Below are 12,892 nucleotides of genomic sequence, written 5' to 3' on the forward strand. Positions count from 1 at the left end.
CGACGTCCATGTATAACTTCGAATTTACATACTACAATCTTTTATCTACGATCCGTCTCTGTTCATTTAAATTCGACAGTTAGAACTGTATGCGTGCAGCTCGGATCAGTTGACACTTGTCGTTGATTTGAAAAAAATCATGATCTCAATCAAATCCATTAACAATGATAAAAACTTAAGGAACTTTGTCGGGTGCGAGTATGTTGTATCGATGTTAACATTACAAAGAGTTGCGACATAAACAATGTCTGAGTGTATAAAGTTAGTGCAAATAAAAAAAGAAATAAAAAAAGTATACTTGGGAACTATTGAATTTATAATTTTATGAAATTTATTATAGAACATCTGTGTTTCTTGTTGCATGTATCACTTTTGTAAAAAAAATAAAAAATAAATAAACAATATATAAAAATAATATAAAATAAGTAGACGTAATATACGTTAAATAACGTACTCACGTTGCGAGTATATATTTATTATAAAAATACAACATTTCATTTAATAAAACTTTAAAATAAATTATTACTGTTAGGTATAGGTATAGGTTTATATAGGCATGTTTTTTTTTTTTTTTTTCTTTTCTTTAGAAACGTGTCGTTATTTGGTATATAAAAGAAAGAGTGGATACAGGTAGGCCCTGTAATTGTGACAATCCTGTTCCCGAAATATGTTCCCACGCATTCTTACGGTCGGTTACGTTAAGATTACGTTCGAATCTCGTCGAACAGGTATACGGCCATGCAGCGGGCGGTTTTGGACCACAGCTTTTCCTTCGTTCACTCTTCATGGATGAGCCACATCCCTCGGTTTCTCTTACGCTTGATCTAGCTTAGGAATTTCTTCGTACTTAACGGAATGACCGAAAAATTCGCGGTCGAACGTTCGTCCGAGAGTGTATAAGATAATATATTATAGTCCATCGATTCGCGATTATCTAAGCGTGCCGGTGAAAAATCGCTGGAAACGCATTCGCGTGCGTCAGTGGGATCGAGTGTGAAATATTGACATTTTGAAGAATTTGCGAGAAATTTTCTATCCGATGGAGATGGCAGAGAAGAACAATCTGACGTGTACATTCGAATCACAGGAGGAATGGAGGTATGAATTGCGTACGCCAAGAATTTCCCAAATATATTGCACGGATGTATCAGTCGACATTTGTCGAAGAAATCTTGCTGTCTTACAGTACAATCTTTCGAAATTCGTGTCGCGCACGAGCATTCGTCGATCTCGTTCGTGGCTAGCTACAGCCCTGATATTGGTGCGCAGGCTTGCATCGATTTCACCTGCTCAGCTGATGCTTGCTTCGCGGCTGGAATATCGTGACTCTGTTCCGTTCGAGAAACGTATTAGAAATATTTACGTTTAATAAATATGTCTTCCGACGATTTATTACCGAGCGTCTTCTTCTGACAGTTCTATATAGCGCTTGATTATTTCATTATCGCTCGTTGCACGCGAGCAAAGTTCATCGATGCGGTAATAAACTACACCTCGCAAATGTCCATGTGTGTGCGCTTTTGTGTTAGGGAATTCAACGTATTAACGCCATGCTGAACCGGTGTTTCGCATTTTCGGAATGTAATTGACACCGCCGATATGGCGCGTAATTCTTCTCCCACGCGTGCTAGCGTTCGAGAAAAGCGCCAGAAGAAGTACGTAGATGGTGAAAAACGGACGGCATGTCTTCCAAGTGAGTGTGATCAATGTTGAATTAATCTACGAGAGGTGTACATATAATAGGGACAAGGGGAGGAGAGCGCGAGGCTCTCCGTTTATCGTACTAATAAATGGAGCTTTCCTCAGAGAAGAGTCATGAGAGCCTCCTCGCCCTCGTCCAGCACGAGCTCCGGTTCCGTGTACACCAGCGCCGGCGATGCGCGCCGGTGCACCGGGAGCAACCGGTCCCTCGATACGGAGGACGTTGGAACCGCCTGGCTCCTCGGTTCGACCCGTTCCCCGCGCGACAGACCGAGACCTCGAATCTTTGAGCGATTCAAAATAAACAAGTGAGTCATCGCGTGCTCTTTCTATCACGAGATGAAAAATCATGCGTCACGCATTGTCAGTAATCACGCCATTATTCCCCTTCCCTCTCGCTCGTTTAATAGAAAAAATTTATTAATGCTCGAATTATGCAAAATATTTTAGGTTTAGCTTTGTGAAAGAAAAGCAGTTTATTGTTAAGAAAAAAATTGAAAGTTCCTGAAGTTCTTAACAATTTTCAAATTAGCACACATATCAACATGTTTTCAACGATAAGAGTCTACTATGCAACATGCTTTGCGCAATCGCATTGTAATTATGTTGTTAAATGTCATTCTAGGTATTACATATTATCGCATGTATTAAGTTGAGACTTCGAAAAACTAATTTGAATTTATGTATATACGTCTCGTAAAATAATTTTAAATTTAGTTTCATAATTAGTATTATAATTTTAAATTCAATTTTAAAGTTAAATTTTTTTTAACGAAAATTAATTTTTATTATTTTTTTTCATAAAAACACAGTCTTTTTGTGAAATTAATCAGTGCAATCGAGTGATTCAATATTGTAATTCAAACAACTTTTAAATTGATTAAATTTTAACGTTATATAACAAAACACACATAATAAAAGCACATTTCTTTTCGTAGTCTTTTTTCATAATTTATTATTGAAAATATTATCACATTAAATATACAGAATATTATACTTTAAAAAACGCTCTTTTAGAATATGATAACATAAATAACGAATGTAAATTAAATAATGCAAAAAATGACAAGTAATGCGAAAAATAATACATATAATTATTCAAATATAATAGATAAAATTTTATTTGAATAACAAATTGCATAAAAGTTTATTCAAATAATGCCCAATTCTCTATATAATATTATATTATATCTTCTGTATATAATAAGCTTACCTTAAATGTGATGTGATTTCCGTGAGGTGGTTAGGACTAAGTACAGAGCGCCAATTTATCGATGAAAGAGATAGCTTCTTTTTAATACTTTTCCCAGTCTTAATTCTTTGGTAAAGATTCAAGTGTAGTTTACACTCTTGACGAATTTTGCCAGCTAATTAGTTACACTTCCGAGAGAGAACTGTCAAGCGTATCGGAACTCGGTTGATGCGCTGAAATCACAATTGGACAGAAATAATTACTATACACTGCACACTACGAATAGACGTTGACAAGCGCGTTCACTGACTAACTGTTGGTGAATGACCAGTTATGCAGCGCTCTTGTACATATATATTCAGTCATATACATAATATTCTCCTTTTCTGTCTCTCTCTCTCTCTCTCTCTCTCTCTCTCTCTCTCTCTCTCTCTTTCTCTCTCTCTCTGACAATTGCTTCAGATATAAACGTTGATACATGTTAATGCGCAATTTTTTGAGATAACATATTTATATGATAATTAAATAATCATCATATGCATAATGCATTAAATAATCATATAATTGATAAAAAAATCAAATATTTAAAATATTTCTTTAAAATATTAAAAATGCATTTTACAAAATATATTGTATTTTTTTTTTCAGAAATAAATTTTTCTCATCAACTCTATAAATAAATTATAACATATTTTGAATTATTTCACGATGACTAGTTATAAAAATTGATTTATAAAGAAATATAATAAAGTTGCGAAGACAATTAATATTTATCAAACGAGTGGGAATATTATTTCGACTATACAAATGAAATATTATTTTGATTAAAATCATTAAATACGTCGAATGCGAATAACAACGCAGCAAAATTGAAAGCATGTACTTGAAAAAAAAAAAAAAAAAAAAAACATTAACATCTGTGATAAAAACTATTAAAGATTCATATATTTAATTTTGATAATAAAACCTTACCTTTCAGATCGCGACACGCAAGATCGTACGCGATCGTAATAATATGCACTACTATAGCCGCATTCGTGATCGCTATAATCGGTCTTGGAGTTTACGGCATATCATTAGGCACCACGATAAAAGACGAATCCCCTCTGATACCACCCGATCCGGAAACCGTACTGCCGCCGTCTTGGAGTAAATTGCGGACTTTTAAACACGGTGCCGTTTGCGCGGATGGAGCGCCATGCGCTGTTATCGGCAAGTACGTCATTACCCGCGCGAACTTTTAAATTCGATAACACATCAACGGAGATGACCTTACAATTAGTCAATCCATCCCTTTCACATCGATCTTTCAGATCAATCTTGGAACAGAATGGATCAGCGGTGGACGCTGCGTTGGCCGCCTTGATATGCAACGGACTTGTTAACATGCAAAGTCTAGGTTTAGGAGGTGGATTTATGATGACCATCTACCAGAGATCCACTCGTCGAGCTTTCGTTCTCAATGCCAGGGATCGCGCACCTTTGGCAGCGAATTCTACCATGTATATTAACAAGCCGGCAAATGCGTCTTTCCTCGGTAAACTTGGATACAATTTTTCTACCTCGTATAAAAGTGTCTCGATTATATTTGCGTCTGACTATTATTTATCTATTTAATAATGTCTTTGCGAATTTTTTATTTTAATAGGCGCAATGGCTATTGCCGTTCCTGGTGAACTAGCTGGTTACTGGGAAGCTCATCAACGATTTGGTAAATTGTCATGGGCGGATTTGTTCAAACCGAGTATCGAACTCTGCGAAAAGGGCTATATTATGACACGGGCGCAATATGACGGCCTTGGATATAATAAGGAAAGTATTTATAGCGATCCAAGTCTAAGGTATGTGTATCTGTCAAATAATATAATGTAAATTATATGTATATGCAATAAAAATTATATAAAATATTTATTTCGCATAACAAGTATTATTGCGTGTTGAAATGAAATGTCTTTTAAATCTTTTAGAGAATTGTTTGTCGATCCTTTAACCAACAAATTCCGTATACCAGAATCCATCATTAAACCCCATAAGCTTTGTGAAACGCTTCGAATCATAGCCGAGAAAAATGCGACTGAATTTTATAACGGCACGCTTGGACGACATCTCGTCGACGATCTGCGCCAACGGGGAGGAATCATAACGATGCAGGACCTTAACGAATACAAGTAACCAGAAAAACTATTACTATGTATTTTGTCTTAAAAATTAAAAAAAAAAAAATTAAAAAAATGTCTTTCACTTTTACGCAGAGTTTCATGGGATCAACCGATACAGACGAATCTCTCAGGCGGCATAAAACTCTTTACTACAGGACTACCCGGTAGCGGAGCTGTTCTCTCGTTTATCCTCAACGTCCTCGACAGCTACGACTTTACACCGGCCAGCATGGCTGATTTTAATGCAACGACCCTCACATATCACAGAATGATAGAGACCTTCAAGTACGCGTACGCGCTAAGATCAAATCTGGGCGACGGAGCTTTCGTCAATATGACCGAAGTAATAAATATATATATTATTCTTTTTTCTCTTTGCAATCTTACGATTAATGGTCTCGATTAATATCTGTATCGTAATTTGATTATTTTCAAGATAATCAAAAACCTGACGTCAGACAGCTTTGCACGCGCGATACGAAAAAAAATAAGTGACGAGAAAACCTGGCAGGATCCGCAACAATATGGTTCTTCCATTCACGCTGGTGCCGAGGATCATGGCACCGCACACGTGTCGGTGCTAGCGCAAAATGGTGATGCTGTGTCGGTTACCAGCACCATTAATTTTTAGTAAATAAATTTCTACTTCTTAAATAGTGTGTCCATTGTGAGATTTTTTGCTTGTACTCTTTTGTATCTGATTGTATCTATAATCTTGCAGCTTTGGAAGCGGAGTAGTCAGCAGGAGAACCGGCATTGTATTGAATAACGCCATGGACGACTTTAGTATTCCGTCAAAGATCAATTATTATAATGTACCGCCAAGCCCCAACAATTATATCGCACCTAAGAAGCAGCCGTTATCCTCAACAGTACCGTCCGTGCTCGTCGATCGGTTCGGTGATGTCAGAATGGTCATCGGTGCAGCTGGTGGTACAAGAATTACCACTGCAGTGTCTCAAGTTAATATTTTAATTTATAATAATAATATTGTTAATTTAATATTTTTATTTTAAAAGCTTTAACATTCGTAAATTCTATTCCCCGGCATCTCTATTTACCATCCGTTGCTTGTAGGATGGACAAACAATTTTCTAAAATCTTTCATTTCATTCCAACACTCAATAATACTTGTTATATGAAATAAATATTTTATGTAATTTTTATTCTATACATATAATTTCGATTTGACAGATACACATACCTTAAAGTTGGATCACTATAAATACTTTTAATAAAGATGATTATCATCACTTTCAGGTGACTGCAAAGATCCTTTGGATGAATCAGACGGTCAAAGAGGCCGTGGACTCGGCGAGGATACATCATCAGCTGTTTCCATCAAATGTAGCGTACGAGTACGGAGTTCCCAAGCAGGTGATCGATGGCCTGAAACGTCTAGGACATACCACAAAGCGCTACAGGGAACGTGGCAGCGTAGTCTGCGTGATACTGTACGAGAATTCCACGATCTTCGCAAACGCTGATTATCGGAAAGGTGGTGACGTTTACGGGGTCGAGTAATGTGCGTGTGTCAGTTACGTTCTTTTGCAGAGTAAAACTTTTTGCAAACCGGTTTTGTTTAGACAGTATCAATTGTCTCCTCGCGATTATTGCAACATCGATGCTTGCGTGATCGATCATGTTATCATCACAGTCGCATGTTTGAAAGATCGCTACGCCAGTATTGCTTAATCAATACAATCTCTGTATACGTTCGTCGCTCATTATCCATCGATATTGCGGTTTTCCTTCCAATTCCAGTATCCGTACTTTCTCGAATTTACCATACTCCTTTGAACTTTTGTGATATTTAAATTTGTAAAAACGAGCGTAATAATGTAAATGCGCGAGAATTGATGCGTTTCATTCAATTTTAACACTACGATAATGTAAAAATAGTATATATATTTTTTTTTCGTACATTTCGTATTTTTAGCATATAGCACAACTATACAATCCGCTCTGTAAGATATGATGCTTATTGAACACTTCTACCTTGTTGCGCTTTTTATAGATATGTAAAGTCTTGACGTCAGCTGCGATTTACTTCCTACTTTAAACTACTCGTACCATCCGTACACACGAGATATTTCACTTCCGCCATCGCACGTTTTAAGCTAATCTCTTACTCCATTTGAAATTTTTCAATGAATTTTTTAAATAATTTATCGATTATTTTTTTCACAAAGTGTACTTTGATAATATATGTATCTATATCTATAATAAAAAAAAATTATGAAAACCCGTGAAGCGTGTTTGTTCAAGTCGAATTTCGAGATTTATATTGTTACACTTTTCCGAATATTAATTCAATTTGTTGACAGTTTGGTGAAGCGTGCGCTATATGCTACTTCCAAATAATAACAATGATAAAAATGCATGTTTAAGCAAATAAAAATTACTATTTTACTATAATAACTATTATAATTCCATAAATAATATTTTTAATAAATTTGTAAAATATTTATTTATTAGAAATAATTTTTATCATACTGTCATCTTTGCATTTATCATCGCATGCAAAACTCAATAAATATTTATTCGACGTCATCGGCCAATCGATAATATATAATTTAACAATTTAATAGATTTAATATTAAATTAATACACTTCTCTTAATATCAATACATTACATTTACTAATCACTTACAAAATATGATACTTAAACATTCACTTCGTCATCAATCAGATACACGGAAAAGGGCAACAATATAAATTTCGAAATTTGATATTTTATACAAACTTAATTTTTTTCAATTTATTAAGAAACATAATCGAGAACAGAAATAAGAAACACAATGAGATTACTCGCATTTAGTCCACTTTTGTGAAGCTTCCTCGATGTTGATGATTCGAAATATTCCTCATTAGATAGCAATCCTAATCGGTTGTAAAATATACGAAAACAGAAAATAGATCCTTTTAAAATGATCCAGTGAAACGCACAAAGATACGACGATTATTGAAAAGATCACCAATTAGTCACGCAGATGACTTAATGAAACGATTGTCCATTGCACATCTCAGTCCTTTTGACACTCTTCTACGCACAATTCGTCGAAACACGTAAAAAGACGTCGAAAATGCTGACTCACATACTACTTACATACTGTATACTGTAATGGCAAATTAGCAGACTGGCAGACATTAACCCCAGTAACGCATGGAAAAGGTAGAAGAAATGACCTACTGACCTACTTTTCCGTGCACTTGCAGAACTGATTGACTTAAAGGGGAGCTTCCCTTATGTAACACGCGATGACGTTTCACGACGTGACGTAATACATATAAAGGACATTATTTCACGCGGAAAAATATCTTATCAACGCGGAGACTTATAAATATATCATTGAAATATGTCGAATTGCTTGCATTTGATGCATTGGACATTCCCTTTTATCAAAAATTTTTATGAAGTGTTTAAAAATTCATTATCGTTCATTTTACGCGTTTTATACAAATATATTTGTTAAAGCTTTTTATTTTGCATTTATTAAGAGTATTTAGTTACTTGATTTATGAATTTTTTAGAAACTTATATATTGTATGTATTTTGACGCATAAAAACTGAGTTTGTTTGAAAAAAATTGCTGTTTTTATCTTATTTGTTTTTTGTAATCCAACATAGTAATTATATATATTTTTCTTATTCTTTTATCATTTTATAGTATGTATATAAAATTCTTTCTCTTAATAATTCTTTTATAATATAAAAAAGTAAGTTATTTTTACACACATTTATATATAAGAGTATATTAAAATAGAATTAATAAAAGAATTTATTAAGGTTTCCAAGATTATAATATTGTTGCCATTCTTTGATTGATTTTAATCAATTTTGATATTTATCTTCGTACTATCACTTATTTACAAACATTTGCGCGGAAAATAATAACACAATTTTAAAAAAAAGATAGTATTTTAACTTAATATTTTACCAATAATAAGAGTACAGAACACAACGAACAAATGAACAAAAAATAATCCTAACTGTTTGAAAGATAAGTCTACATAGCAGTCAATTTAAACATATAAATAAAATAAATCTCTCGATTATTGATTATCAAGACGAGAATCTTGAAAAGAGGGGACAATGTTGCGTATCTTTTTATATTTTATCTCTGTATTGCATCTTTGAAGTAGCAAGTCAAATTTAATATTTACTTTTAATTATTCATCTATAAGAGATCGTCTCTTAGCATACTGTCAAATTATTTATTAACAAAGATAGCTTATACATTATACAGAGCTAATATCTTGTAAAATCTTGTGATTGCTCAAGTGCTTTGTAAACTCATCTTTCAAATGATGATTATTCTATTAATTTTGTTGTTTCTTGTGTTCTGTATTCTTAGTTTAATATTAAAGTTAACATATTACTTTTTAAAGAGTGTCATGGTTTTTGCGTAAATGTTTGTAAATGAATGACAGTACAAAGATACATATCAAAATTAATTAAAATCAATCAGAGAGCTCAACAATAATATATCTCGAAAACTATTAATTCTTTTATCAATTCTCTCTATTTTAATATACAATATATTTTTATATAAATGTAAAAATAGAGTGTAAAAATAACTTATCTTTTTATACTATATAAAAGAAAAAGAAAAAATACATGTATATATGTATATAAAATTACATGTTAGAAATTATAATATCATGTATATTGTAAGAATGATACTATTGTCGAAAGAATTCTCTAGTGACATATAAATGTCCGATTAAACTGTTAAGAGAACTGAAAGAGGATGAAAAATATTTTTAAACAAATTTTTCTGCTCTATGAGAAAGTAAAAGAGGCGAGAGAGAACTAATGGCTATACGTGAATATCCATGAAATAATTCCTAGTGATTAAAAAAAAGATGTACATTGAACCATCATTAGATTGACCTGATACTGCGCACTTTGCGAGGAAATTATCTTTCATGTCCTTGATCACTATGCACATTTCCTCTCCTTTCTCTGCACTTCTCTCTTTTCTACTCTTCAGAGTCGTCAAACTTATCGAAACGTAGGCTTTGAAAACATTATACAAATATACAACGTCAGTTATTCCTCTACTATTATCCGGCAAAACCTGTTTTGCCTGGAGAAGCCTGTTTAGGAGGATTCTCTGCTAATTCATTGGCTATTGGAGACCACACCCTCTTGATAGAAACATTTTATTAGAATCAGATCGCGATCAACGATACTTTTCACGCTTAATATTCTTTCGCAATGTCATCGATGTCACTGTCTTTCACGCAGTGGCTTTCATACAAAATTAACAAAAAAAAGAAAGAATGAGAGAGTCAGAAAGCGACATGGCCGGACTTTGTCTTTTGCTGACTCCGCAAAGATACAGCGTGCAACACGCTATAATTAAACGCCATCCCATGGCGAGAGAATACACAAGCATGATCATATATTTCGCGCCTAGTCAAAATATATCCGTCGTTAATACCCGACCTTGAAAATTGCGGTACGCTCTCATCGAAATAAAATTCGCTGTTTTGAATATAAATTGTAACGTCAGATATGGACAGATTTAATTATGACAAATAAGAAATAATAATGAGTCGTTTAACATGAATATATCGGATAAAAAAATCAAATAAATATTCAACATTTTCATGTATTATTATAATGTTTATCAAAATAATGATTAACCACATTAATTACCACTATCGGAGATGACGTATGTATATCTAATGTTTGCGAATAAATATCGCGCACTTTTATATCCGTCGCAAAAACACAACTGTAAATTGGCTGTGAAAATGCAATCTATTCGTTTAACGGCAATATTCAAATACGAGATATCAAAAAAATATGTTTATTAATTTTACTGTCTTTTCGTTATCTCACGACGGTTCGATTCTTTATTATTAACTCGAGGATAAAGTTTTGTAAAAAAAGAGAGTTTTCTTCTTATCAAGTAAAATTCACACGCATAAAGAAACAAAGTTATCAGTCTTCGTCATCGCGTTGACTGAAACAGTGATGACTCAAGGCTACATTATTATATATTTCTGAGACTTTGAAAAATTATTTAATCTAGAAATTTCGTTGGTAATGTGTCTTTTACGCTTCGACAAGTCTGCGTCGAGATATATCGTACGACGTAGAAACGTACAGGCCTTTCCCTCCGTGCATTTGCATTATTCTGCTCGTTTCAAATATGCACAAGATTAGTGTACGAAACGACAAAATGTTTCCCGAGACATTACGTCCTCTACGAGTGGTTTGCTACCCCTCTCCGAGGTAGAATACGAGTCTCATACTTTATTTACGGACGACCGGCGTGACACGTGCTCTCGCTATCAACAGTATAAATGCCATTTCCTTAATTATATACACAGATGATTTGTTTTCATTTCTTTATTTTTCTCGAACATTTATTTTATCTTAACATAATATAATGAATAATATAAGGAATAAAATAATTCTTATTTTTTGCGATTACGCAGAATTGACTCCTTAAAAAAATATTTTCTTTAAGTTTAAAATATATAAAGAACGAAATATCATTTTTTTTTTTTTTTTTTTTTTTTTTTTATGGAAAGATTTTGTTTAGAAATTAAGCATATATTATTAAAATTAATTTTATAGCTATTGCTGGCGTCAGAGGTACATAAAAGGCAAAGCAGTTGAATGAATTATACGTGTTGGAATTTTCTAGGTCGTGAGTGTCTCGACGATAGATTAGCTACGTGAGTAAATGACCATTGGATGTAAGAGGAGTGTCTTATCACCGCGGTCAAATCGTATGCACGTCAGAGGAACAAAACAACTTCGAATGTTAATACTGTCAATAACATTCGATATGTATTTCTAGACATTTCTCGATTATATACCTCACATTGTCAGCTAACGCTTTTTATAACGATGACATATTACGTTATATTATTTTAGTTTCATTTAACAGTTTTTCCTCTGTCGCAATCGCAAGACATCATTATTATCCGAAATTACGGATATCGTTTGGATATTTTAATATATCTGTATATAATAATTTTAGCTCCGATTTATACCGATGCAACTACTTTTAAAAGCACCGACGAAAAGTAAGAAGCGTTGAAGCTTTTCTGAAAGCATATGAAATTACACCTGAATACACAGTCGTCGGCGACGTGTGTAACATGTATGTGTTTTTCCTTTTACGCATTTATAATATAATTCGTTTCATTTTATTTAATTACATTTGACTGTCTCATTCATTCTTAATATTTTTACTCGAAAAAAATTCAATATATACAAAACAATTAATTTGCCAAAATATTGCGTCATAAATTTTATTTTGCCCAACTAAGATATCGATAATTTGCAAGAGTTGTATAATTTTATGAAAAAAGTCAAGTGTGGAGAAATGAGACTTTTTGATATGTTATCGGAGCTATATCGGAAGACTAATATATGAATGTGTATACGTATATTTCGTTTACTACGCAGTTGTGTAAAATTGCGTAAGCTATGCGAAGCCGGAATTTTTTACGTTCCGAATTATCTGAAAATATAATATTAAAACTCGCAAGAGTCACGAAAATATATTCAACTCAACCTTGAAATAAAACCTTTTAAATATAATACAGAACAAAACGGGAACTAATTAAAATTAAAAGATTACAACAAGAAAAGAAATAAATTCGTAATATAATTTGTAGACAAAAGTATTTTCGGGAACACGTGTCAGAGTTCGAATCGTACGAGTCAGCGACGAGACCGGCTGTCCGGTGGTCGGCGGCGCGTGCACCGCGCATGCGTGATATCGTGCAAGCCTCTTTGACGGATATATATAAACCCGGTGCGGCGAGCGCGGCGTAATCAGTACCGAATCGATCCCCTTCGGTGGAA

The 12,892-nt window shown here is 33.6% G+C and overlaps 2 protein-coding genes across 4 annotated transcripts in view; one reads left to right on the forward strand and one right to left on the reverse strand.

The window, feature by feature from the left end:
* LOC140674843 (phytanoyl-CoA dioxygenase, peroxisomal-like) overlaps window positions 1–4,007 on the reverse strand; it is a 35,365-nt gene extending 31,358 nt beyond the window's left edge. The window contains exons 1-2 of the mRNA XM_072908701.1: window positions 3,866–4,007; window positions 2,915–3,126 (exon numbers count right to left, since the gene is read on the reverse strand). The gene's annotated coding sequence lies outside the window, so the exon portion shown is untranslated. The remainder of the gene's footprint in view (window positions 1–2,914; window positions 3,127–3,865) is intronic.
* Window positions 576–7,411, forward strand: LOC140674841 (scoloptoxin SSD14). 3 transcript variants are annotated; one of them, XM_072908698.1, is made up of 10 exons: window positions 1,120–1,693; window positions 1,807–2,009; window positions 3,873–4,109; window positions 4,207–4,430; window positions 4,542–4,734; window positions 4,861–5,061; window positions 5,146–5,395; window positions 5,489–5,682; window positions 5,774–6,014; window positions 6,313–7,411. In XM_072908698.1, exons 1-10 carry the CDS (start codon window positions 1,664–1,666, stop codon window positions 6,574–6,576), a joined length of 2,037 nt encoding a protein of 678 aa, XP_072764799.1. In that variant the 5' UTR covers window positions 1,120–1,663; the 3' UTR covers window positions 6,577–7,411. The 3 variants fall into 3 exon arrangements, with proteins under 3 accessions (XP_072764800.1, XP_072764799.1, XP_072764801.1); XM_072908699.1 differs by lacking the exons at window positions 1,120–1,693; window positions 1,807–2,009 and adding an exon at window positions 576–1,098; XM_072908700.1 differs by lacking the exon at window positions 1,807–2,009 and having other exon boundaries at window positions 1,121–1,693; window positions 6,313–7,410.
* Window positions 7,412–12,892: the final 5,481 nt, after the last annotated feature.

This window comes from Anoplolepis gracilipes, chromosome 16 (genome assembly GCF_047496725.1).
Source record: "Anoplolepis gracilipes chromosome 16, ASM4749672v1, whole genome shotgun sequence".
NCBI lineage: Eukaryota > Metazoa > Arthropoda > Insecta > Hymenoptera > Formicidae > Anoplolepis > Anoplolepis gracilipes.